Source organism: Anopheles darlingi, chromosome 2 (genome assembly GCF_943734745.1).
Source record: "Anopheles darlingi chromosome 2, idAnoDarlMG_H_01, whole genome shotgun sequence".
Lineage (NCBI taxonomy): Eukaryota > Metazoa > Arthropoda > Insecta > Diptera > Culicidae > Anopheles > Anopheles darlingi.
The window spans coordinates 79,939,718-79,967,553 of NC_064874.1; the positions used below are offsets into that span (position 1 = coordinate 79,939,718).

Sequence of the window (27,836 nt, forward strand, 5' to 3'; positions counted from 1 at the left end):
GCCAGCCCCGGTTGCTGTTACTGCTGCTGGTGCTGGTGCTGGTAGGTGTTAACAGGTTGCCGGTAATAGACATCCTCTTCGCAGATCGCATTCTTCTTGCTACAGTTGTTGCACCTTCTTGCTTGCTCCACTGACGCTGGACTGATGCTGGCATTATAGCGTGTTCGTAGCCTAAGCTTCAGCAATCGTGTGCTCTGTGCCCATCTCATCAATAACTCTTCTTACGCCATGCTGTTCTCTCACACCACACCATCGCGCGCGCCTCCGGTGGCTAATGAGCAGCGCGGCTAGTAGGCGACGTTTGAACTTGCGCGCGACCTACAACAGCTTCACGCGGATATATTAACCAATCCACCCCCTTTTCTGCCCCCAACCTGGCTGTTGGTTGGTCATCATTCTCCTCCCCGGACACCGCCGGATACCTTCTTACCTTGAAATATCTAAATAGCGTCGCGTTAGTGCCGCAGTTCCTCCTCGTGCTAGTAGCGAACGAGATCCTCTCCTCGTGGGGTCTTTGTTTTTATTGGATTCTGCCGTTTGGGGTCCGAGAATCCAGCAACCAACGCTTCTCACACGCTCGTTCGCTCGTTCGCTCGCCGCCGTCGTCGTTCAGATCACCGCGGACAGCGGAAGGGCCACCGACGTCTTGGAATGGCCCATCAAATGCCGCAAATTCGAATCAATCGCACACATATACGTTCTGCACGCGCCACGGCACTAGAAACGCACACACAAAGGGCACACACACACACTCTATCTATCACACTGGGGATCGAGACACGTGCACGGGAGTACACTAGAAGCACGTTGGAGCTGGAACAACGGAACGGAACGGCGATTCCTGGCTCGATCGCGTCTCCTCCAACGTGTAGCGCGCGGTGCGGACTGAACACCTCGCCGTCGTGATCGTCGTCGGAAGTGCTGTGGCGTCGGCACTACCACCACCACCACCACTACCACCACCCCGGGAAAGCGCGTCGGAACAGCTAAACTGCTGCTGCTGCTGCTGCTGCTTCCCCTTTGCTGGAGGATGGTCGATGGGCTGATAGCGACCTACGCATGCGGTGGGGGGCCTCTACTCAACGCGCATAAAACCTCTCTCTCTCTCTCTCTCTCTCTCTCTCTCTCTCTCTCTCTCTCTCTCTCTCTCTCTCTCTCTCTCTTGCTCTCTCTCTCTCTTGCTCTCTCTCTGTGGCGATCCGGGAACTATGCACTAAGCTATACACAGACACACGCACGCACGCACCGACACACACTATGGGAGCATAACACGCGCACACTCACTCACTGAACACCGCTTAACTGCTCCTTCTGCTCGCCTCTGATCACCACCGGCGGGGATCACTTTCGCGTCGCAGCATACTAGATCGGATGCTCGGTTCGCTCCACTCAGCTCAGCTCACTCTCTTCTCTCATTCGTTGCTAGCCAGGGAAATGCTCGCCACAGCCTGCTGCCGTGAAGAGTTTTTCCTCCCTGGATGACTTATGATGATGCTTAGCACCGCGCGTAGCGAATTCACGAGCAACGGCGGAGCCCGGGACCACCTGATTCCTTCCTCTGTTTCCGTTCCGCTGCTCCGGCTTCTTCCAGGCTCCCAGGAGGGAAATGAAGATAGAATCAACGATTGGATTTGGGCACCAACGCTGCAACCCGGGGGTGCTAGGGCCTTTCTGGAATGTGAAAATGGAGGGGTGAACGGAGGAAAGATAATGTTTGAAAATTGGTTATTATAATCGTATTACGACAAGCTTACAAGCTGCCTGCGCAGACACACACACAAAAAAGACAAAAAAATGATGCGATCCAATCTAACGGATGTTCTTGGTGTGCGGTTTCAATTACACCAGCGTACCACTCGATGATGACGAGCTAGCGTTAATCTTGACGTTGGGGATTCGACTCCAGACTACTCAATTGCTGCCATAAGATGAGCTCTCTGTTAAGAAGTGACACTCGATGCCTTCTACGATCTCTTCCACCGGTGCGTACGGGTTCTGTTTTTACGATTCTACAGCTCGTTGGTTCTTGGCGTTAACACCTCACGGGGGGAGACATTCCGTTAGCGAATAAAAAAGAGAGAAAAAAAAAAACGGTTGGTATGCCAAGAAACCGCAACTCGAGCGCATCGGCGATGCACACTCGACTCTCGGACCTCGGACCTCGGTCGGTGCTGCTGCTGCTGCTGCTGTCTGCCTGTCTGCAAGAATTCGATGCGCCAGGTGGTGCCGGCCACCGGCTCTGCTGTGTTAAACGGGTGTTTGACTCGACCACCAGCCCACGAACGGAAGCCCTGGCATGCTGCTCTCTCTTTCTCTCTCTTCCTCCTTTCTTTCCCCTGGAGCGACGGGGAAGTGTTGGAATTTATAATTACAAAACGCGCGTTGTGCGGACGAGCAGCGCGAGCGCAATGTGTAGCGAAATAGGAGGAGGTGGTACGGCAAACATTTATCTACTATGTGCCATGCACATACACCATCACCATCACCATGGACGTGGGCCTGGCATGCACGCACGCACGCACTCAGCCGAGCCGAGCGCAGCCGCGAGAACGCCAGCATAATGAACTGTTATACAGTAACGGGATTTAATTGAAAATCAATTCGTTGCCGTTCTGCTGTTCTGGACGGCCGCAGCGCGCCTTCCAGACCAAGACCGAGCCCGAGCGTAGTAAAGCGGCGCTACGTTCTGGAGAGTGTTCTGCCAGCCAGCCATCCAGCCAGCGAGCGAGCGTGAACCAATTTAGGGGAAATTACGAATCCTGCTCTTAGGCGCTGGCCAGGCATGTGCTACAAAAAGGCGGGGTACAACCACAACCGCTCCCTCTGCTAATCCACTTTTAATGTTCGATACGGTTACTCGGTGCTTGCGTCCGTTGCGTTCCAGAACGAATCTGGAACAGGTTCTTATTACGGTCGCGGCTCCACTCCGGTTTTTAATCGGGAATATCGGGAATAGTGACCGATGTGCGTTAAGTGGCCAACCGTAGCCCCCGGCCCGTTGGCAGCTCTGTGCGGGAATGTTGAAGCAATAGTCAATGTTTTTTGCGAAGCAAAAGAGGAGAGCGCAGAAGACGTCATTATAGGAGCAAGAAAAAAATCGTTATCGCAACGAAAACAAAGAGCTACTTTTTTTTAACGGCGCACAACAGATTTTGAGCAAAGGTTTTGTTATTTTGCGGAATAGCTGATTAATGTCATGTTGTGTGCGTTCCACGGTAGACAGTTTAGCCAAATTGAGCTAATTTTGTTGCGATATGACAAGTGTCTGAAGACACACCAAATTTTTTCATTGATGGACGTTTCGTTACGATATGACAATACAACAATAATTTTCAGGTAGTGTAAAAGCACATTAGGAACTCCCTTGCTTAAACAATAGATCTCGAGCATTCAAGACACTGAAAGCGCTTAGCTGGAGTAGAACGGTGCCTCCTAGGGTCCTTTTAATCCACGAAAATACGGTCCAGAGGACGGAAATTCGCTTGCGTTGCTACTTCTGCGCCGTGCTGACGATGGTGACACCGTTGCACTGGTCGCACACATTGCGATGGTCGTGCTGGTGGTGGTGAAGGTGGTAGCGACGGCCTAGCGGACGCGCCATGTCTGCTGCTGCTGCTGCTGCTGCGCGTGGAGAAAGCGCTCAGGAACGGGACGACGGACCGACGAACATGACCTCATACCAGGAGCGAGACCGTCGTCGTGGTCGCCGGAATAGCGCCACCGACGCCACCGCTCATTCGCTCACTCGCTCGCACACACACACACACACTCGCTGACTAAGCTCACATAACCTCAATACGGGAATCTCATTTCCTCGTTTCGATTCCCACACCACACGCCCCCATCTACAGGTGTCATGGGGTTGGGTTGTGCTGCTTGAGGTTCGTCGCTTGTGGTGTCCGTGCGTGCGTGCGGCGCAGTTTCTCTCGATGCTCGCTCGTTATTTCCTTATCATGTAGACATCGGAGTAGATCGAGTGCGACGAGAGGAAGCAATTTGATGCAAAAAAAAAAAAAAAAACCATGCGGGCAGCTCACTTTCAAGCATCCAGCCTCGGAGCACGGAGCATGAATTATGCTACACTCGAGGGTGTACCGCTGGGTGCTGGTACATGGCAAACGTTTTTCTCCGCCTTCTCCTCCTGCTGCTCCCGGGGAGGTTGACCTATAGGTGTCGTCGCCTACTTTGGCATCGCTGCATCGTACGGTCCGGCATCTGACGGCGTTCCAGCTGTGGCCTACTTTGAGGTGAGCGAACGAACGAACGAACGAGCGAATGCTGGTGACGACGCGGACGACGACGACAGGAAACCCCCGGCTATGGGCGCCAGCATCCACCAAAGCAAACCAAAACCATCATCATCCTCATCATCATCATCATCGTCACCATTCCTCCTTCCCGTTCCGACCTTGTTTGTCGTTCTCTCGAGCTCCCTGTCCTGCTGATCGTGTGTGTGTGTGTGTGTACAACCATCGGCAGCAACCCCTCAGGTGGCTTCACTTCTCTCGCTGGAAGCCATTCTCTCCAGTGCCACTTTCTAAAAAATAGGTTAACCGGCAATGTAAACACGTGTGTGCGAGCGCGTGCGTGTGTGTGTGTGTGTGTGAGTGTGTGTGTGTCTGTCTGGGAGTATGTGAGGACTCGGTCGGATCGGTCTCCGTTTGCGCGCCCGGACAAACGGCCTTCCGCCAGAGTCGTGATCGAGCGCGTTGCGCTGTTGTTGTCGAAGGGAAACAGATCGAACGCGACGGGAGCGACGTGCGTGGAGCGCAAAGAAAGAAAGAAAGCAATGTCAATGCGGCCCCCTCGGTCTCGGTTCGAGGACGCGATCGATCCGACACGGAATGAGGCCATTCCCCGGGCCAACGAGAATGCACCGCCCGCGAGTTTCGCCAAACGGTTTCGTTTTCAATTCCAACGCCCTCGCCCGCTGTGTCCGCGAAAAAACTTTCACAAAAACGACTAATGCACCTCCTGATTCCCTTGGCAGGAGAAAGTATGGACTGGTCTGTGTGTGTCTGTGTGTGAGAGAGTGTGGCAGAAGGTTCTGCTTCTGCTACGATCGCCTCTCTTGATCGGATCGGTTAAGGAACGGAGCTCGGAATCGATGTTCGATCTCACGCTTCATCATAACGCCGATGAGCATCCTGCCCGGGGTAGACCATCGGGCGGCGTCCAGGTCATCGGACCTCCACCTAGAACACCTCTTCTTCACCGTTCCCCCCCCCCCTCTTTCTCTCTCTGCCTCTCTTCCTTGTCCGATAACAATGACGCTTCGGATGCTGCGCTCGCCTTTCGGGCTCGGGAAAAAAGATTCTGTTGGCGATCCTCAACCCGCTTCTCCCTTTCCTGCCGGAGGAACTGGTTTCCTTCACGCCTTTTCCCGCCTCTCCACTCCTTCGCTCTCTGTTCTTCCTTCTACTTTGCTTCCACTCGCCTCAGTCGATCAGTCAGTCAGCGAGCGATCGATCGAGGATTGGGGCCGGTGGCACCGGTGGCGGAAAACGGTGGATCCGGTGGTGCTTGAGGTCAATGCTATCGCTCCGGTGTGGCTTGTGGCCCTGCCCTTGCTTGGAATCTCTCGCTCTTTCGCTCTCTCTCTCTCTCTCTCTCTCTCTCTCTCTCTCTCTCTCTCTCTCTCTCACTGTCTCACTGTCTGTCTCTTCATCTTCAACGACCGAACCGGACCGTTTATGTAACGTGCGATGATCGCGATGCGGTCTCGATCGCTGAAGTTGCAGCAACAAAGAATGGAACAATAAAACAAACCACCACCACCACCGGCAGCAGCATAAGAAGGCGAGGGCATGGCACGGTACACCGCTCCAGCATCGCCTCCATTGCAATGCAGCAGCAGCAGCAGCCGGTGTAAAGCGGTTCTTTCGCGAGATGGCAAGGCAGCAGCCGCTGGATATGGCTTGGAAGGATCGGGTTTTAAGGCCGGACGCCAGCATCCCCATTATGTGGTCCGTGAACACGTGACCGAAATCAGGCGTTCGTCCGTGTGTGTGTATGTGCTCGATCGCTTTCGCTTGGCGTTAATTTGCAAACACATCAACAGAAAAGGGCATTCAGAAAAAGAGGGAAGCTGCTGCTGCTACAGCCCACATTCGCCATGCTCTGTACCATCCAATTTAGAACCATGACTCTGTTCATTCTGACCTGTTGCTTGCTTCTGGTGCTTTTGGTGCCGATGGGCCGAAGCGAAGGCGAAGAAATCAATTGCCGTATCTGATGAAGACATTGATTGCTCGATCGCCGCCGGCCCCCGCCCCGGGAATATCTGGGAATCCTTTTTTTTCCTCCTCATTTTTTTATTGATTAATAGCTCACGGGGTCAAGGGAGCGACTCCATCGATCGTTGCTGTGTGCCCATGTGTGTTTGTGCGTGTGTGTGTGTGTGTGAGTGTGTTGCGATCAATGGTGCGCGATTGCGGGCTTAGCTTAGCTCATCCCGAAAATGGCTCGGGAAAGCAGGCAGGCAGCAAGCAAACAGGTTTCACTATTAGGATCGGTCGCTTCGCTTTCCTCTACGCGATCGTAGTTCGAACGCCACGAATGGGATGCGCCAGAGGAGCTACCTACCATGGAAGGGTGGCTCCTATACCCAGTAGCCACGATGTGTGAAGTAAAACGATAAGAAAACAGGGCTCCGGGATCGCATACAGCTCAATTGCTGCTACCGCTAGCAAACAGCAACTCCACATCCCGAGATCCCAAGGGAGAGTAAGAGAGAGAGAGAGAGAGAGAGAGAGAGAGAGAGAGAGAGAGAGAGAGAGAGAGAGAGAGAGAGAGAGAGAGATCGCAAAAGGGGGCAGAGAATGCGCAAAACATTCTTCCACGGTTCCCAAGGGGGTGGGGGGTTGTGCAATTTTCGGGCTCGCGTTTTTCGCTCGCTTCATTCCTGAGTGATTTGCTCGAGTTAATTAACCCAAAACGTAATTCTGGCAACTGGCAGTTCCCAGCATGTTCGCCATTCCGCCAACAGCCGGCCTTTCCGCCAAGTCCATTTGATGATCCCCTCCATCCGGTCCCCGGCACACACACACACACACGCACACACACGCACACGGCATTACACGAGCGGCAGAGACATTCTCTTCAACCTTCCTTCTTCTGAGTGGGTAAATCGTACGAGTTTTGAGGTTGGGTCGAGCCGCGAGAACGAACGAAAGGTCGAACGGCGGTGCCCGGAAAGCGTCAGTCGAGGGGAAAGCGAGTCGCGAAGACACCGGAGAAAGGCGCCCGGGCGCGCGCGCCCGGCCGGAAAGAAAGTCAGAAGGCCTGGTTTAAGAACTTGTTTGCGTCTTCGTGGCTGCACATTCGGCATCATTGGCTGCGGCTGTTAGTCGCTTGATCACACTCGACGGCTCGACGGTTCATTTGCCATCTTCACATGCCATCAGGCACCATCTTCGCCAGATGACCAGAGCAGATCTCGGATCAGATCACCAGCACCACCACCACCGAACACTGCACTCGCCGCTTGGTGGCGACAGTTTTGCCTTCAATCAAAATTCACAGTTATGATGGGATTCTCGGCCGCTCGGCAGCCCGACCTCGGCATGTCCATCGTGGCGAAAGGCGAAAACGGGAAAACTGGACACACCACATTCCACCCGCGGGGGCAGGGCAGACAATGAAGGGGATGCAGAGGAGGAAGCAAGGGACACCACACGGGAGGTAGGGCGAAACTTACATTTGGCTTTGGCGGTGCTTTGATCACACTCACTGCACTGCACTCGATCGAAGCACTCGCAGTAGGAGTCAAATCGGTTCCAAGGATCGTTGCTGCTGCTGCTGCTGCTACTCCTTCTTGGACTGATCCTGGCCTGGCCTGAGCTTAACCCGAGTTTTTGCAGCGCTTTCACTGCACAGGGATGAGCCAAGCCGGACAAAGAAACGATGAACACGACGATGGAGTGGCCCTGCGCGATCCCTGCTCTGATCCCTGATGTGCTCACCGACTCCGATCTCCACCAGAGGGTCTGCTGCTGCTGCTGGTGGTGATCGTGCTATAGCTACTGCGGGAATGCGAGCGAGAGCGAGACCTTGACACTGAAGACAGTTAGATCTGCTGCGACTGCTGCGGGCTGCGCGGTGGTCAAACTTCCACTGGTTGCTCCGATCGCGCGCCGCGGATCATCGCGATCCGAAGCGGACAACCTGTCGCTGTGGTAGTGGTGGTGGTGTTGGTGGTGCTGATGGTCGGCCAAAGGCACCACCAGCGCCGCACCGGGACTATTGATGCCAGAAAGAGAGCGAGCGAGAGAGAGAGCGCGCAGCGATGCGTCTGCCATGGTGTGCGTGATCGTGCATTAGTGTGCGATCATACGGATGATCGTGAGAAAGAGAAAGAGAGAGAGAGAGTGAGAGCCAGCAGATGGTGGTTCGGAAAAGTATGTTGCGGGCAGAAGCTCCTACGAAAAGGGGGCCGTGCATGCCGCCAAGCGCTGCGATCGCGCACTGACCACGACGCGTTTGTGGTCCGAAGCAACCAGAATGCCAGTGCCAGTGCGAAAGGGATGGCCCTAGCGGCCCCGTTGATCCGTTCTGAAGATGGAGAAGAAGGAGGAAAAGTGGTGCTGAGAAGAGACAGACGCGAGAAGCAAACGTTTTTATGCTGCACTCTCGGTACCGGTGGTGCTAGGTGGTGCTGGTGGTGTTGGTGATCGCCGGTCGATGCAGAGGCCGCCGGAGAGGGTTCTTCTCTGGATCTTCTCTGTTTTTGCACGATCGATCGGTCTCGCTCGCTCGCTCGCTCACACGGACTCTCATGTCCCTTAATCATGTCGCTCTATCACGCTCAGCATATTCTTTTCCCGAGCCATCGTCGTCGTCGTCGTCGTCGTCGTCGTTGTGGGTACTTTGTTATCGGCCGTTTGTTACTCCGGTTCGTCACTTACTGCCGCACCAAGTCATTTGATTTGATTACGATTCTTGCGTGCAAACCGCCGTCGCCGTCGTCGTCGTCGCCATCGGCACCGCTGCATCGGCATTAGTTTGCACAAAATGAATGATGATTAAGCACGCCTCTGTTTATTATTTAGCGGATTAGCGTCGCCGTGTGTCTTATGTTACTTTCCGGAGAAGGGGAGGCACATGCATGTTAATATTTCACGCGAGAATGTAGAGCAATCGCACGAAAGAAAGAGAGAGAAGGAGAGAAAGAAGATCGAAACCCTCCGTTGAGTTGAGTTGGTTCCGCGGATCGTGGAAGGGAAAGTACGAAGGAACACTTTCGAAGCTATGCCACAGTGAAATGCGCGTAATGTGCCCCACCATTCCTTCCCCCTCTCTGTTCCTCTTTCTAACCGAGAGAGACGTTATTTGTTTGGATGAAACCGGAGAACGGAGTAATGTTGCTGATAAAAAGAAGGCCGACGTCGTCGTCGTCGTCGTCGTCGTCGTCGTCGACTGTGCCGAATGCGAGTCATTGCATTCTTCGGCGGCTCCAGCATCAGCAGCAGGTTTTGCGACCACTTTTCCAGCCCCCTCCCCTTTTCCATGCAGCCTAATTAACGCAAACTTCCCCCTCGAGTGCTTCGTGCCGTTGGATCGGTTTGAAACAAAGATGATACAAGCGATGATCTGAAGAAGGGGCGAGAGGAGACTTTAGCTTCAGCTTCTTCCTGCCAGCATGCCAGTGCCAGCGCAGCTCCAATCGGGGAAAAAGGGTTCGTGCACGGGCGTCGGGCGAGGTAATACCGAGAACGGAGAATGAAGCAACGGGCACAGCGGGTTGTGCAGCGGGGAAAGTTAAGCTGGAAAAGCGCTTAAGCGCTCGAAGAACTCGTTCCTCGTCCGTTGGGCGTTGGGCCGTTAGGGAGTTTCTCTCCCCCCCCCCCCCCCCCTCCCCTCCCGTCTCCGATAACTGTTCTTCTACGATTTATTTCCTTCAAAAATCAGGTTCCGACCGACCGACCGACCGACCGAAAGAAAGATTTAAATTAGATAGTGATGGATGACTGGCCCTGATGGTTGGATGGAATGGGATGAACGAATGGATTGGATCGGTTTGGAGTCCGCTGCAGTTTTGCTGGCATGTAGGGCAACCAATTGCAAACTGCAAACCGACGACGATCGGAGCGACGACAGTTTCCGGACCAGCGAGCTAGACCAGAGTCTTCGTAGAGAATCCGATCGTAGCAATCGTAGGGAGTTTGGAGTTCGAGATTGGTTTCATTGTAATCAAATGCAATGTTCATTCCGGTATGCACTCTATTTTATTGATTCCAGCGATGATCCTGTTCCGAGCATAAATCGGTTTATGGCCAGAGCTTTCTGCTGTTTCCATTAGCTACAACATCGGGCGGAAATGGCGGGAGTCTTGCTGCGTTAAGGAGCGCGTAATCAAATAGAGAAGGTCGATGCAATGCAGATCGATCACGGGATCATGGGTGCGGGAGCAATTACCACACGGGTGCCTGCATCATCATCATCATCATCATCATCAGCGTACCCTATTTCCCTTTCTCTTCATTAGATTTCGATTCCCTGGCACGGATTCTGGCAAATACAAAGACGTTCGCAACCTGCACCCTTGGGCTTTTGCGTGCCTATGGAGGTCACTGGCGAGATGATATCAACTCCACTTCACTTGAGTGGAAATGGCAGGTTGAGCCAGGACCCGGGGGCGATGAACGATAGCCCGTTTGTTGTAAGTGGGTTGTCCGTAGTTGTTAGCTTCGAGCGAACTATTTGCGCGCGCGCTATAGTGAATAGAAGTCAATATCGGGGCAATTAATTTGTGCCAGGTTTTATGCCTCGGAGCACTCCGCGCTGCAGACCGAGATGCTCGCTGATCTACAGATTTGCCGATGACGAATGAGCTGGAGAAGAGAAGCCGGGAACCGGGGTACGTTGTGTGCGTGTGTGTTTTATGCTTTCATTTCGCGTGCTCGCTACACTAATCGTAGGTTGGCGTAGGATCGCAGTTCAAACACCCGAAGCTGTAATCGCTGTGTCTATCCTGCGCCGCGTCTACCAACGCGATGCCAACACGGCTCATAATCGGCGTTCGTCGGTGTCTGCGTCGTCGTCGTCGTCGTCATCTTTTGCAAACACAATTCTAGTTGAGAAGAAGAGTCTCAGAGAGAGAGAGAGAGAGAGAGAGAGAGAGAGAGAGGGGCACACACACGCACGGAGATGATGCAGGGCATGCGAGAGCTGCTGGCTGCCACGCAGCAGCATATTAGTTGAACGACCTTAAAACGATCATCAACGTCAACGTCAGTCATACGGCGTTCTTCGGCGGGCAGTGCATCGGCAGTGCTATCAATTTTCCTCGCCAACGACATCATCCCACCGGGATCCGGGGGTTGGGTGGCAGGGAGGGGAATGCAGCCGCGAACCAACCCACGAAGAAGCGAGCGAGAAGCGTGCGCGTGCGTGTAGTGCTCCGCCGTTTGGCGCAAAACACACGTGCGTATTATGTACGCGGGATGATAGCTCGGGATAAAAATGCGGTTGCGTGAGGCCATCCAGAAGGGTGGGGGGGTGTCATAAACTATGGTGCGCTGCGCTGTTCGAAGGAGGGACTCGGCTTTGGCTTCTTTATTTATGATATTGTTTATTACTTTATTGTTTTCTTGTGGCCCTTGTGCATCCTGTTGGCGATGTTTTGGGGGTGGTCCCCCGGGGGGAATGAGGTGCAGGATGTGTTTAGTTAGGGTCGGTTCAAGGAGAAAAATGTGATTTTTTAATCCTTTTATGCTTTGGCGCGCTTTTATCGATTGGGATTATCGATTGATCGTTTTTACTGTCAAAACGCCTGGAGGCATGCAATACTCCTAAAAGTATGTAAGCAACATAGTCACTGGTTTGAAATTATGTTTGTGCAGATTATTTCCTTGCCATTTTTTGAAATGGCAGTTGAAAAGATGTAAAAGTTGGTCATAAAAATAGAGAATTTACAAAATAATGGCAAGTAAACTAAGAGAATTAAGATTCCGAATGGGGATAAAATGACCATTATTCGAAACAACAAAACGGACAAGTCGAAAAAAGGTGCCATCGATTCGTATTCCTCGACTAGCGAGCATGGAGCGAAGGTATCGACAATGATTTCTGCACTACTTACCTGGTTGGCGAGTGCTCTTGATCGTGAGCACTAGAATTATTTTCTTTAGAAGGACTCTACTGCATGTCGGTTGTAACACCCGATAGGATTCTAAAATCAATTTCTTTCTTATTTATTGTAACACCATTTCTGTCAATGATTTCATTTCAATTTGAGATGCGAATTGCGGTTTACACAAAATGGTTTATTTCCTTCGTTTCATCATTCATCATTAAGCATCAAGCATCAACAACTAGCACTCCGTGTGGTTGTTGCAGGGAAATTGAAAATAATTTACCAATAAATTACTATTCATCGCTTCCTTCTTAGCTCCTAGTACCTTATAGTAATATCATCTTATGCTTCTACATTCCTCCTCCTTCTCCTCCTCGTCTGCTCTTGGAATACTAAATTCCAAAATTCCAACTGGCCACTGACCAGTGGCCTATTCGTTGCTGTATCGTATCGCCGCTTGGCCTTGAAGGAGTTCCCGAGAGCTGCAGTCTAGTATTCCTTGCCCATCACCTTCTCGACCCACGGGACGAACTTCTGGATATTCGTGTACACCCCGGGCAGATGTTCCCGGCCACATCCGATACCCCACGAGACGAGCCCGATCAACGTTTTGCGTCCATCGATCGAGAGCGTTAGCGGTCCTCCCGAGTCTCCCTGGCAGCTGTCTCTTCCCCCCTCCTTATAGCCAGCGCATAAAAAAACATCATGTATCGTCTCTCTTCGTCCTGCTGCCCGGAACCACCGCTGACACCGCTCGTTGGGTATCACCTCAACGTCCACTTCCTGTTGGAGACGATCGAGCAGAGGAACCGATTAACAACAGTTCGGAGTTGTTATACTGACCGAGCGTAGACTTACCTGTAGTACGGAAGGGACCGTACTCTGCCCATGCCGGGTTCGTCCCCAGCCAGCAACGGTTGCCATTTTGCCCACCAGCTTGACGCTTTTCGGTGGCAAACAGACGGGCAGAATGTGCTGCCGGAACACGACTTTCCGATCCAGTTTCACCTGGAAAAAAGGATCGATCGAGAATAAAGTACGTGATAGAAAGGGAGGATCATCGAATTCTCTTCTACTTACCAGCGCAATATCGTTCCGGAAGTCACTCGGTGAGTAGTTCGGATGGACCTCCTTCCGTTCGATCGCGTACTCCTCGTGAGTTAACCGTTCCTCCTGATCCCGTACATCCCATTCTCCGAGGCGTACCTTTAGGTTGCTGTTCGGTGTGCTGCAGATGGAAAGAAGTTCGTTCGAGTCGTTATCCAACTCAATATCTTGCTTATCAGCCTACAAATAATCGGTACTTACGTCGCAACACAGTGAGCCGCCGTCACTACCCAACGGTTCGAGATGAGGGCACCACCGCAGCTAAGCTTCTTCGTGAGGAACCCGCTCTTGATGAGTGCCGCCTGCCAAGGATGTGTTCCGAATCCACTGGAGTGTCCACCAACAATACGGTTCGTCCTGGTGTACAGCTCTCCACAACCTGTCACGAGACGAGTGATGTTGTATTAGTACAAATCAATGAAGTGGACACAACGAATCCCTTTCTATCATTCCCCCTGTTGCAAGGTGCTTAGTGCATGGTACGTGAGGTGCTATGCCTGTGAGGTAGTGTAACGGTGGTGCAAACACTTCATATGCACTACGGAGGAACCAGAAGCGAGTACTACAAGAAGAAGAAGCGCAGAAGGTGATCTGTTTGTGTGTTTTTTTTTTGTGGTCAAAGACCACAGTGTGCTGGTGGTGGTGCAGAACGTGCAGAGAAGAACCTCCAAGAAGAAGGACCGGAAATACCTTCTCCAGAGACCCTCCCCCTTATCATGCCCTAGACCTACGACTAAACGAAGCGGAAGATGCCAAAGAAGCTACAAAACGAAGCGGACTAATAGAAAGTTCTGAAGCGAGGATTGAAAAAAAAATGGGGAAAAAGAAAGTGCACGGAAACCGCTCTTATGGTACCGTTTTCGACTCCATAGCCATCGTCTTCCTGCTGTACCGAGGGTCCACCGCCGGCACCGGGATAACCACCGAAAAGGGCCGGCGAAGTCTGCGGCCGGTGTTGTGGTCCGTTGCCGTTCCCGTACAGTGTTGTTGGCCGAGGACCGAAGCTATACGGACGATCCCCAGCACCGTACGGTGGTCGCTGATCGTGCTCGGGCGAAGGATCCTCGTGACCACCGGTACTGAAGACGAGCGGTGGCCGTACCGGAGGCTTTACCGCCGATGATCCAGGGGAGAACGGTGAACCACCGGAAAGGCCACCATTTCCGAGTTGATTCCCATCGAAGCCCCACTCGGGCGGTGGTGGGCTTGTGGCCGGTCCTAAGTGATGATGATGATGTGGCTGCTGTTGCTGCTGATGATGTTGATGTTGATGATGCTGGCCACCACTGTACGGTGGTTTGGCGTTATAGCTATTGCTCGAGTACAGGGACGATTGCGTCGTCTGTGGACGGTTTAACGCCGATGATGATGAGGATGATGATGATGATGAGGAGGACGAGGAGGACGATGAGGATGAACCGGCCGGCGGATAGAAGCCGAACAAGTTTATAATGTCACCTAAAGACCAGAACTCGCGAGTAGGGTTCACACATCACAAGATCATCCAGATCGATTGGTGTGTTGGTGTGTTTGTGTGTTTGTGTTGAAAGGAAGAAAATGCGCGAAAAAAGTGTTAATGGTGGTCTCAAAAACAAAAATGTGAAAGGTGCACCACCACTCGCCTCTCCCGAGTCTGCGAGGCTGCGAGGCTGCGAGGATTTGTTTGTTGCTTTGTCGCGAAAGGGAATTTGTCAATCTTCGTCACCTCATTACACGCGCCAATCGTAACGCGCCTCATTGTGATTCGTGCCTCGCGAGTCACTCCCCGGGAGTCTTTGGTGAGATTCATGACGACGGTGACGACCAGCACACACACACAGCGCGGCGCGTGTCAATTAAGGCGTGAAGAAGATCGACTGCCAAACACCACAGACAAGACATTATTGTTCGCGAGCCCGCACCTCGACGCTTCTGCACTGCGCTGCGCTGTGCTCCGGATTTGCTATCGTCTTGCGGCTTGCGTTACGATAATTGTGTCGCTTTTGAGCAAAAGGGTAGTAGTGAGGAGCTCTCTCGCTCTCCTCGTGCACTCTGTTACGCACTACCGCACTTGGCGGGCCACCCCGCTGGCAGACCAGGTGTCGACAGATTGAGGCGACGTCTAGCAGCTGGAGTTGCGGCGGTGTGGCGCCGCCATTAACACCACCGGACCGAACCGGGCGCCAAACGACGTCACACCTCGAGTTTCCCTTTCGATGAGTTATTGTCTGTGTGTGTGTGTGTGTGTGCCTCTGTGTCTTTGGCATTGTGTTTTTGTTATCAAATTTCTCGCAGCGTTTTCTTCGTTTTTTTTTTGTTTCGAAGAAAAAATGTCAGCTTTCGTCACCTCAACACCGGGTAACCGTTTTTCATTTCCCTTCCCCCCCCCCCCCCCCACCCCTCCAAAACCACAGATACGAAAAACGCATTTTTCATCTTCTCTCAGTTGTTCAGAGAGGTGTTGGCCACCATCATCGACAGGTTGGGAGAGGGAGCATTAACGGTTCGTACGGCTCATGGATTTCGCGTATGAATTATGAGCCAACGCCCGCTCTCTTGCATCTCGCGTCTGTGTGCTTAAGGTGCACAACGAAACGAAGCGTTACCGGTTGAAGGGTCCGCTTGCGGAATTTAATTACCCGGCCGTTGTCTTCAAGGGCAACGTCAATCATTTATCGACGCGTCTTTATGCTGTAATAAGGGGGTCCCCTACCGCTCAGACCAAAGCGCACGACCCAGTTTTTGGAGCAGAGTTTTTGGGAGGAAGTTTTCGGAGAAGATGCACAAGTACGCATCGTTCACATTCAAGTGGCAAGTACGCATGCTAATGAGAGCATGACCTGCGGTAACCTTAATCGACGACGAAATGCTGCTGATGCTGCTAATGCCGCTTCCACATGATGTGCTGCGCATTGTGGTCTTGTGGTGTTGTCGGATCCATTTAAATCGCTCTCCATATGAAAGGTTTGAGATGCATCTGACCGGCCAGTAACTGTCGTTGCACAATTGTAACGAGGTGAATGTTGCGTAGAGCGGACACAGGATGCCGCTATCACGCCCTGCGGTCAACATGCGGTTATCAGCAAATGGAGTTCCATTAAGCGCCATTAAGTGGCGTTGCATAAAGGCTGTTGCGTTTCCTTAACAGCGTGCTAATTCCTTTCACTCTCTCACATTCTCTTGGACATCTCGGACACTCGGTACCGACAGTTGATTCGAAAGGTTGCACGATGTGTCCAGCGCCAGAAACAATTATTCATTTTGACAGGCCCGGATAAACTGTAATAAACTACACTGAGCTGGATAAAGTGTAATTCCAGAGCGTGCGTGGAGTGAACTGGAGTGCTGTTAACTAAAGATAATACATTTTAGCAACCAAATACCACTCGTGAACAGACGAGAAAACGAAGAAACTTTGTAATGCACTCCACGAGCAGATAAACTGCATACAGCACCTGGTTAGTGTTTTCACAATTGCTATCGCAAAAAAAAAAAGAAAGAACAAAGCACCGGCTCCGGACGCATTGCTCCGAACGGCGGCGTGGACGAATACTTTCTTTTCGCAATTTCGAGCCCCTCAGTCACCATATGGTGACAGTGAAAACGTTGGGAATCGCGCCCGCGAACAATGCGCACAAACGAGCATCGGCATAAATCATAATCGGTGCGCGTTACGAGTGCGTTCCCTATCACTCAACCTCAGACCCACGGTGTGTGAAACGCCTCATCATCATCATCATCATGATCATCATGATCAGCCCAGTCACCTGACGTGACGTGCGTGCGATTGTTGTTCGTCACCGTCTTTGACTGATGTTGCCAAATTGTAATTTGCAAATCACCATCTGGAGCTGAAGTGCCAATTCCGTATGCCAAAGACAGATAGTGCACGACGAAGTGCTCACACCGGAAAGTGAAAGGTCTGCGACACACACACACGGACGAGCGCGAGCGCGGGTGTAATCATCGTGAAAGTGGTCCGCTACGATCGAGTTTGATAGATCGAGCAGAACCGAGCTTACCAGGAAGCCCAGGGCCAGAGGGTTAGACTATGGTATCGCCCAATTGAAAGGGCTTTCTGTGGAACAATCCAACATAATGAACCGCCATTGCTGCATTGTTTTCAGAGCAGCTGCACGAGATTAAGTCGTCTTCGGTTCAGACACTTCCTGACACATTTGGGACAACCGATCCCGGGGCGATTCCGGAATCGATCATTGATTCCGAGGGACACGAACTGAAGGCCTGGGATACTCACTCGCATTGTGTACGGCACCCTGCTCCGGATCACTTTCCGGTGCAAACTCGCGATCGATGCAGCACGACCAGATCATCCCACCGGAGCAGAGATCCAACGGTTTACCGCCACCGAGGACGCACGAGAGCGATAGGCCACACTCGAACTTGCGTCCCTTGTGCCGGCATGTCTGGGGAATCACTGAGGAAAAAGAGAGAGGGAGATAAGAAAAAAAATAGAAAGAGAAGCATTAGTCGTATAAAGGATTTATAGTTTCTGCAAGCGTTTAATTTGGTGCTGTGCGCGCAATCATAGCACCCCGCGACGGTGTGTAGCAACACACCAGAACACACATACACACGCACACACAAACACACCACATCACACCTACTTCGTCCCAACAGCTCGATGATGGAGTTTTGTCCGAAATCTTCGCTGTTGAACGTTTGCCGCTTGCCGAGCGCATCGAGCAACAGTATATCCTGCTCCTGCTGGGGCGTTGGACCAGCCTGGGCCCCGTTCGCGGCCACCAGCATCAGTAACAGCAAGCTGCAACCCATTAGCAACTGCCGGTGGCATGCTAGCAACCGTCGTTCCGCTATCGATTCAAACATTTTCGCGTTTCGCTTCTTTTGTGGCTGGGCAGCAAACGGCGGCAATGTGGAACTAATGTATAATCCACCGTCAAACCCACCACGTGGAGACCGCAACCCACGCACCCTACAATGCAACACACACAGACACAGAGACACACACACACAAGCGCAGTCGTTGCTGCTTCTCGATCGATTGTTGTTAACGTAATACGCGGAGTCTCGCTGCCGGGCGCATCCTCGTGGCCAGGGGTACGGAAAATGGGGGGAAAAACCTCTTCCAAAACTTCACTTTCGCATTCACTTCTTTTACTTCACTGTTTGCCACCAGCGTGGCGTGTTATTTATGCTACTACCGAGCGGAAGTATGACAAAATGTTGGCCCCCCAAAAAAACGCAATCCATGGCAATTTAGCAACTCACGGTACACACACACACACACCGCACACGCGCGCACGCACTCGCACAGTTCCGGGACCGGAACAAATCGCACAAGAAGAGAGAGAGAGAGAGAGACACTTTTCCACGCCGACGATAATGGGAAAAGCACGCCCGGGAGCGTGATGACCACCAGACCAGACCAGACCAGACGATGGAAGACGATCGCACGAAGACGCGTGTTAATGTAATGGATTATGCAATGAGCAGAGCAGTCGCTGCTAGACTGGATGCTGGCCACAAACACACGCAGACACACGCGCACACACACACACGTCAGAGACACTCGAAAACGTTTCCGTGCAGAAAGGAGGGAAATGAATTGCACAAAATGATGATCGGTCGTGGTGCAATCGTTTTACTTCCGTTGTGCGATCACTGCTTCTGCTGCTGCTGTTGGTGCTGCTTCCATTTCATGGCATTTGGCCATTAGTGCATGATCATGATCATCGGCATAATCAGCATAAGGTTGCTCCTGGAAAGGGGGCAGGACCCGTTGTGCCCGCCAAGACAATGATGATGATGATGACGACGACGACCACAGACTGCTCGAGATCGCAATCACACACAAGCCAAGCTGGCCATTAGGAATCTGGGGGAGGAAGACCGACGCTTATAAGGGCGTCATGCGAAGGGTCACCGACGTCTCGACGATCACGATTCCCGGCCACTCGACAGAGGCCACTACTACCACACAACACAATGCTCGGCTTGTGGTTCGTCTTTGTTGCTGCTTCTCGGGGGCTGCTTTGGGGGCGTACAGTGCTTGATGAGAATGTCTGCTGCTGCTGCTCCCCTTCGTCTCCACCTTTATCTAGTCAGTTGACTTGCTTTCTTTCTCTTGCGCTCTGCCTTTCGTCTTCCTTTCTTTCTATACAACCGAGGTGCGCGCGTTGAGCGTTCCCTTTTTCGCAGCTTCTCTTCGACGTCCACTCGGACTGACAGACAGGCTGCTGGTGCTGGCGCTGTTGCCGCTTGCGATGGTGCGGAGGGCAGCCAATTTCACTTTCTGTTGCAAGAAAAATTTCTTCAACCGCACCGCAAGCAGCACCGCATGACCGTGGTCCCACGGTCACCGACCACTCGTAATGGCGCGTGGCCTTTCGTTTCCACCCGGTCCGGGCGGTCGATCCGGGAAGGCGAACCTGCTTTGTCTCAGGGAGAAGCGAGGTGAAGTCTCCTCCGAACAGTCTGAACTCGGCGAGGTTCAGGTTCAGCGCGTTTCGACGTCGACGTTCTTCACTGTCTCGACCAAAACCACCAACCACCGAACGTGACACGCTAATGACTGGCGATCGCTCGCCTGCGCGCTCATTTAAGGCTCCACAACGATCCACGGATTTTACTCGATTCCTCGTCCGCTGATCCTAGATTCAAGCCGAACCACCGAACGCGCCTCGTTTTTGTGCGAAATTTACGGCACTTTCACGCAGGTAACCGGAGGACAACAAACAATCACACACACGCACACACAGACGCACGCACAACACAGCGGGAGGGCGCCAAAGGTGTCGCGATCCTGCAACGTTAACGAACGAACGATGAGAGACAATCAGACAGAGAGAGTCATCCGCCGTCGAGTGTTGCCGATGAACTGAAGGCCCGAGTGGCCTCACCGTTCGCTGCAACCCCTTCCCAAGACCAAGACCGATACTGCGGCTGCACCTGAAGATGGGCGCGAGCCCCCAAGATGTTGAGTTCCATTTCTTCGGCCCGCGAATAGTGCTTTCTCCGTCACCACGACGCCGTGCTGTTCATTTGTTGTTGTGGTTGAGTTACCGAACCGAACGCCCCGCCGCATTGGCTCCGGTGACCCCCGGAGGCGTAGTGTTGTTTGTTTTAATAACGAAATGCGGCGAGGATTGGTAGACAGCGCGAGGTGCAAGATGCGAATTACAAGACGAGGAGAGGTTCGTCGCTTAAAACGCGAAGGCATTGAAGTCTTTTGTGTCGCACGCTTTTTTACACGCGCCCGTTCGCGGTTCTTCTGATCCGGCCGTACCGCGGGCTATTAGAGGGCTAAATGCTTCCGCAATCCTAGAACAACGGTGGGTGATCGGGCGCATCGTCGTCGTCGTCATCGCTGGGCGATGACGAGGCAAGTGCCCAGAGATGAGCCATCATCAAGCCAGAATGCATTGTAACGGGAAGTGTGGCGGGTTGAGCGAATGATGGCACCGTCGATGGACCAATCTGGTGAAATGGTTCTATTAATAATGATGATTTGATTGCTTCTAGCTACTTTAGTCAGGATGTATTCTTGTAGACGCTCTTTGAAGTGTTTATAGAAGTAAATTTATACAAGAGGTTCATCAATATTGCCACAAAATGCAACTTTTCCCAGCGGATAACTATCATTGGTTTATCGTAGGTTGTCGTTAGTTACTTTTCACTTTATATTTCATGTTTGCGGTCTCCGATGTGCGGTGGTGTTAAGATTGGTAATTCTATATAAGAGCTCAATAACTATCAGGTGTACAAATAGAAAACCGCCGTTTTTTCTCAAGATTTGAGGCTTTATTGTAAAAAACTCCTTACAAACTCATTCTTCAAAGTAATTGCCATAGTTAGCCACATCTTTTCCCTACAATTTGGGCAGCTTTTGAGTTCCTTGTGGGAAAAATTGTTCATCTTTCGACGCGATCCATGCATCGATCCAATTTTGGGTGTCCTCGAAAGAATGGAAGCGCTGCTCGGCCAGGTCATGCGTCATCGATCGGAAGAGATAGTAGTCTGATGGAGCGATGTCTGGAGAGTACAGCGGGGGGGATAGTATGTACCATTTTAATGTTTCCAGGTATGTTTTCATGACTTCCGCCGTCGAAGCCGTTCGATGTCCCTCGGCTTCAAATCGTGCGGCACCCAGTATCCTAGTTTCTGGATCATTCCCAGGACTTTAACCGATGCGATATTGCTTGTTACGTCACGCACAATAAGTCTGCAAGTTCCTGTTGCGTTTGACAAGAATCTTCTTCCAGAAAAGTGTTCAATTCGGCATTTTCGAAGTTTGTGGGACACTGCTTGTCTGGCACGTCATAATCGCCATTTTTGAACTTGCAAAACCACTCCCGACGCATTCTTTCACTAATGCAGGCTTCACCATAAACTTTTACTATCATTCGATGCGCTTCAGCTGCATTTTTTTTTAGTATGAAACACAAAAAGCAACACTTCCCGCAAATGGCACTTATTCGGCTCAAACTTCGCCATGTTCGCACATGAATAACTCAAAGCAGGGTGAAAATAAACAAACGAGATTTTGGGGAGTTGTTGACAGATGCCCCAACTGTAATTACCAGGGTTTTGCATATTTTTATCGATTAATTTGCAGCTGCTAGACTCCTTAAGGGAAAACGGCGAGTTTCTATTTGTACACCTAATATGTAGACTAAAGACAAACGAATCCAACTTTGCACTACGTATAATTGTTACTGCCTTTCATAATCAGCAATTGTGCATATTTCAGACTAGCTCGAATACATAAATGCAACAATGCATTGAAACTATCAAAAACATACAAATAAGTATTTAAACTCATGATTATTCGTGTTCACAGACAGGAAAAATAATTTTTTGTATCAGAAATGAATGATATTAACAATGAATTTTAATTCGATTTGCAGTCAGCAATTCCCCTTTATACACAAAAAATATAATTTGTGAATTCCATTAAGATAAAAATACGTAGCGTCTAACAGTAATCTTTTTATATATTTATCGTGTCGAGAGCTTTTAAGGGACACATATCAACACGAATTTTGTCAATAAATTTAAAATAAATTTCCAACCGGTCTTCAGAAGAGGCTGTTCATCGTGCACTGAAATTATCTCATGTTTTCTGTATTCTTAGAGGTAAAGTTGACCTTCGCATATCACCACTTAACAATAACAATAATTAATTAAAAAAAAACTTCTATTGTATCTTTCAATTCTATCCAAACTATGGCTGAAGGTGCCGCATTTTGTGCCACTTTTGCCAGCATTTAGTTGGACAGGCAAGACACCAAGAGGACATCTAGGCCAGCGCCGGCGTAGCGCCACGCAAAGCTCTAATCGCTTTAATTGCCGTACGAGAGGCATTTTCACTCTGATTGCGTTGACACTCTCCAAATACTCCAAATGTTTATCTCGCCTCGCTAGCCCAACCACAATTAGTGCGATCAGCGCATCGCTCTGCAATTCCGTTTAGCTACAGAGAGCCCACCCTCGGTTGTTTCAGTGGCAAGTGAGCGCACCTGACGTGGTTCTATTCGCTTGACGATCGAAATTACCGGTTCCCCCCCCGGTCTGATGCGGCGCTGGTGGTTATATCAGTCATAATTGACAGCACCTCGTACACACCCACTAACACAGACAAACGCGTGCGCGCGGGCACAAACGCGTGTCATCAATTCACTGAAGCCCACTGCACTCGTTATGCGCATTATGCGCACGCTCGGATGTTGAAATTGTGTGCTTCTGGCAAACGATCTCACACCTTTTCGCGATCGCGTTGTCGCGTGAGATACCTCTTTCCCCCCGAATCCCGAAACCGATCGCGTGGAGAGCGGTTCGGTCACAACCAAAAGGCCATCGGGTGCCTGTCGTGGTCCATTGGTGGAGAAAGTGGTTAAAACCGCGAACCGCAATCGCGGCGACAGTCACGACAGTCTGCGGGTTTGATTTATGTTTTGCGCAAGCCCGGCCACCCCCCTCCCTTCGTCTCTCGGTCCCATTCCGTTCCGGTGGTTCCGCGGCTTCGATTCGCATACGAAATTCGTCTACCATCGTCGCCATCGCGTTGACAGTGTTGACAGGAGTGGAAACCATGGAAACGAGAAGATTGTGAAGCCGCCCGGGGTTTGACACAAAATATTGTTTCACTCCTCCTCCTCCTCCTCCTAAAATGCACCCCCCGCCAGCCGCCATTACATTGCGAGCTGGTTGATGACCATGACGCAGAAACGCACGCAGGTCCACATTTCACGTTCCGGTTGCAGTAGGTTAAATCATTCAAATGGCGACTGCAACCACCGATTGGCCATCGGCCGAGTGTCAATCCCTCATCACCCTTACATAATGCTAAATTATGCGCGCGCGCACCAACAACATAGCCTACTTGCACCCGAGAGAGGGAAACGCATCACTTAATATCCGTGCTGACAGTGTTGCCAGTAAACGCCAGGGGCCACCAAAGCACCATTTTTGCGGTCAAATATCGCGATGCCACCCCCTGGGGAAGGGGAAGTGGTCCCGTGCCAGCCAACTTCCGATGCGCAAGAAAGCGAAAGTAACACCGAAACCCGCGCGAGCAAACCGAAGGCCATTGTTTACTTTCTCTTTTGCCTTTGTTCCCCATCATCGTCGTCGTCGTCGTCGTCGTCAACGTCTTCGTCATCGAGTAGAGCTTCCCAAAAGTGTTCCGGTGAGGGGGAGGCAAGCCTCTTATGGATTTATGGAACCAGCAGCCAGCAGCAACATAAGGAATGACACCGCTTTGCTGGCAGCGTCTGTGTCAGTGGAACAGATGACCTGACGATCGTTTGGCGTTGGGGCTGGCGCGGTTTGGCTTGGTTGGAGCTATTAAAAGCTCAATTCGCACATTGGTGTTAGTGGATGGGTGGTGGTGGTGGTTTTGTTGCTTTTTTGAGGAAGTCGGAAGGTGGCGAAGAGGTGCCATTGCGTAAGACAACGACTCCGGGCATTCGTAATCGGAGTTTTGTTCCGAAAATACCGGCCGCTTGCTGGTCAGTCGTCAGGCGTCGCGTAACAACAATTAACGGCGACTTTTTGGGGGACGACGCTTGATCTTAAAACAAAAAACATCTCAGATTACTTTCACTAATCCCTCGCGATTCCTTCCGTACCGCAACTTATATTCAACTTATCCGCACTGCCATCCGACCAACACTGATACACTAGTAAATGAAGTAGCATAACACGTCGTAATGTAATGATCGCAATTTGTGGTGTCTGTTTCCCAGTTCATTGGACGATTGTGGTGCGACGCACGACGAGAAGAGATTAGTTTGTCATCAGCTCACTAGCAACGTGACAACATACTGTCCCCCACACCCCCTACACCTACACTAATTACTTACTTCCGTCGAACTCTTCGAAAAAGCGGCCCCTCTTGGGCAGCTGGCTGCTGATGAGGGTGCGCAGATTGCCCCGGTCCAGCACCTCGTTGAAGCGTTCGTTGGCACCACCACCACCGGCAGCCTGGTGGTGATCGTAATAATCCTCCTGCCGGACTCCCCGGTTGGTAACGCCGTGATCTTCCGCAAACCGGACACGGCTCACTTCCGAAGCCGTATCGAGCGTACAGACCGCGGCCAGGCATAGTAGCGGCACTAGCGCCGACCGAAGCCAGCTGCTGCATCGCAACGGATACCACCAGCAACGCATACCGCTGCTGCTGCTGCTGCTCGTTGCTCCGGTAAACCGTTAAAGGTTGCAGTAAGGAAGAAATCACTTTCGCGTGGATCACTTTGCACAAAACTTCCCCTTGGACACACACACACACACTGCACACACACACACGCGGGCACGAGATAAGGCTGCAAGAAATCGGAAAAGAAGAGAAAAACACACAAACTCTCAATATGGTTTCACTGTCACTGGCGAGTGCGAGGCGGCCCGGGAACCGGTTTGCGGCTTCTCTCTCTCTCTCTTTCTCTCGAGAGCTTAACACCGGAAACCGCAGTGGGTGGTGGGGGTGCGATCCCACGCCGCTCGATCGCGTAATCACTCTCACTATCGATCGTGCGCGGATCGCGAGGATTTGACACGCGCGCGCACACATTACGATACGACCGCACACACACGTTGACGCCCGACAAACCCAAATTTAGACGATTAGGCAACTGAACTTGAGCACCATTTAGGGGGCGGTGGTGGTGGTGGTGATAGCGTGCATATAGTGCATGCGATGCGTGCATATATTTTTCGGAAATGGCTGATTGACACGCAACTGCACCATCGGCGGTGAGGGAGAAATGAGGCCACAAAAGACACGAGCCAATCTGGAGGAGGAAGAGGAGGAGGAGGAGGAGGAGGAGGAGGAGGAGGTGTAGGACGCAGCAGCAGCAGCAGGAGGAAAGCAGCGACAAACCGACAAAAAAAACTGGATTCAAATGATGCGTTTCACTTTCACAAAATCTCAGCTCACAGCGTGGCGTGCGGTGGCGCAGACTTTAGCTTAAAAATTTCCTTTTTCTCACACACGCACACACACACACATTGGCCACTCGCACAACCATAGAGTGGAAGCTGCGAACAGCTGTCAGGAGGAACGCAAGGAGACGGAAACTTCCTGCGCGCTGCGCGCGATCGCAATCACTAGATGCACAGAGAGTGCGTGGCGCGTTGCGAAAGCGAAAGTACGCATCCTTCAACTGCAGAGAGAGAGAGACACACAAACACACACCAGACACACCAGACACACCAGTACTATGCTCACTAGACCCAGCGGTTGACTGACTAATCGAAGTTCAAAAGGCTTCAAAGCTTACTTTTGTAATTTGGGAAAATCCCGCTAGCAACCACTCTCTGAATTGCACAAACCAAAATGACGCACCGCTTCGCTGTCGAAATGCCGGATCTCGTGGCGCTGGTTACTAAGATCGTTATGCAAGCAACGAACCTCCTTCGCTGCACTACCACTTTGACGCCTCCGTCAAGGACTATTAGTCATTCGGCCAAACCAAAACACAAAACGGGATCTACGAGACAGCGGACAGAGGACAGGGAACACTGATTGACTCGCTGTGTGTGTGTGTGTGTGTGCGCGCGCTCGATCCCCGGACACGTGCAGCCAGTGGGCCCTCTACCGGGATACTGCGGCGCCCGATTGGCCTCTGCCACAGTCGGACGGCCGGTCTGCTCCATACACAATTTACTTCCCACCTTTCTATGTCTATGGCGCGGTGCGGCTGCGGCTGCGGTTGAAAAGCGAGACCGCGAGCGCGGAAACCAACGTGAAAAGTTCACGATCAACTACCGACAGCGTGATGGCGAGTGAGTGAGTGAGAGGGAGAAAGAGAGGCATTGGCAATGGTGGTGGTGGTGGTGGCCACACTTTTGGGGCTGGACTAGACGATGATTAGGAGGCTTACGCACTCGTCAGTAGCGAATGATCTTCGATTGGTGTAAAGGTTTTGAGCCCTGAATTGCCAGGCATTGCTCACGGTCCAATTCTTGCGAATTCGATCTTACCCTCAGCACCCCGGGGAGGGGGGCAAGCTGCACCACGATCTACCTAACGGTGACCACGGGCTGCGTGTGTGTGTGTGCGCGCGATCGGAGAGGATTTTCTAAATTTTATTGCCCTTTTTCGGTTGCTTATCTCGATCGCTGAATGCGAACGCTACTAGCGCTACCGGTACTACCTTTCTTCTTACCACCGATCGAAGGGGCCTGGTTCCCCTCCCCCGGGGGCACGATTTTCGAAAGCCTCTCCACCACCAGCAACCTCCCTCCCCCCCTCCTCAAAAAACGGCAATAAACATCAACCTTCCGTCCTGACCACGGATATGGTTCCCACTTGCCACTTTGCGGCTACCAACTATCGGCACTTTCGCGAAAAATGTTGTTAAACACTTCCCGGGGAGGGTTCCTGGTACACGCCACGCCATCGCGTACCGTAGCACCGCACGCGGTCGATTGACCGTGACGACGTCGACGAGATATCAGATGGTGTCCATGGCTATTCCGGAGCCGGACCGACCGAAGCGGGAAGTAATGAGCCGTTTATGGCGTTGGCACTCTGGCGCTTGCTCCATTTCGCCACTCAACGGCGGAGGTAGGGGGTGTCGAAAAACGGGGGAAAACAACACATTCAAATGTCAAGCGACGAATGATTGGCGGAAGTAGCGAGAGTGGTTAAAGTACGGCCACTAACGAACGAGAGTTCGTATGGAACGGTGATTTCTTTCCAGTATAACAGTATAACAGTTCTTTCTGGTCCACTTTATACTCATACTAAACACACGCGTCTTTTTCTGGTATGATATAAATAGTTTATGTTTCATAAAACTTTATTGCAGTAGATGATCATTCGGTTCCGCGGAATGCGAAGAGAGCGCCTGTCCTGTCAGTCATTAAGCTACAAATCTTCTCGCAAATCAACTGTAATGGGGACGATCTCCCAAACGAAATTGAAAGACAGAGAGAGATATATAGAGATACACGGTTGGGGGAAGAAGCAGATCGTCGTCTGCTTCGTTAAAACGTAAAGAATCACATTCGCGTGTGTGCTGCGTTCGAGTACCGGCGATTAAAATGCTAACTCAATAAATAGTCAATACTGTTGTAGTCCTTTGTAGTGTTTGCTGGTGTCCAGCACAGCGCAGCACCAACTACAGCAAAACACACCAAGGCAAAGCACCGTCACGTTGGGTTGGGTGGAGGGTCACGAGCCCAGCGG

General features: G+C 51.6%; 1 protein-coding gene across 1 annotated transcript; it reads right to left on the bottom strand.

Annotated features, from left to right (window-relative positions):
• Nucleotides 1-12,279: 12,279 nt before the first annotated feature.
• On the bottom strand, nucleotides 12,280-18,295 carry LOC125948366 (serine proteinase stubble). The gene is made up of 6 exons (XM_049674340.1): nucleotides 17,791-18,295; nucleotides 17,421-17,600; nucleotides 13,385-13,562; nucleotides 13,157-13,304; nucleotides 12,935-13,084; nucleotides 12,280-12,859 (listed from the first exon to the last, which is right to left on the bottom strand). The coding sequence occupies exons 1-6, from the start codon at nucleotides 18,011-18,013 to the stop codon at nucleotides 12,566-12,568; spliced, it is 1,173 nt and encodes a 390-aa protein (XP_049530297.1). The 5' UTR covers nucleotides 18,014-18,295; the 3' UTR covers nucleotides 12,280-12,565.
• Nucleotides 18,296-27,836: the final 9,541 nt, after the last annotated feature.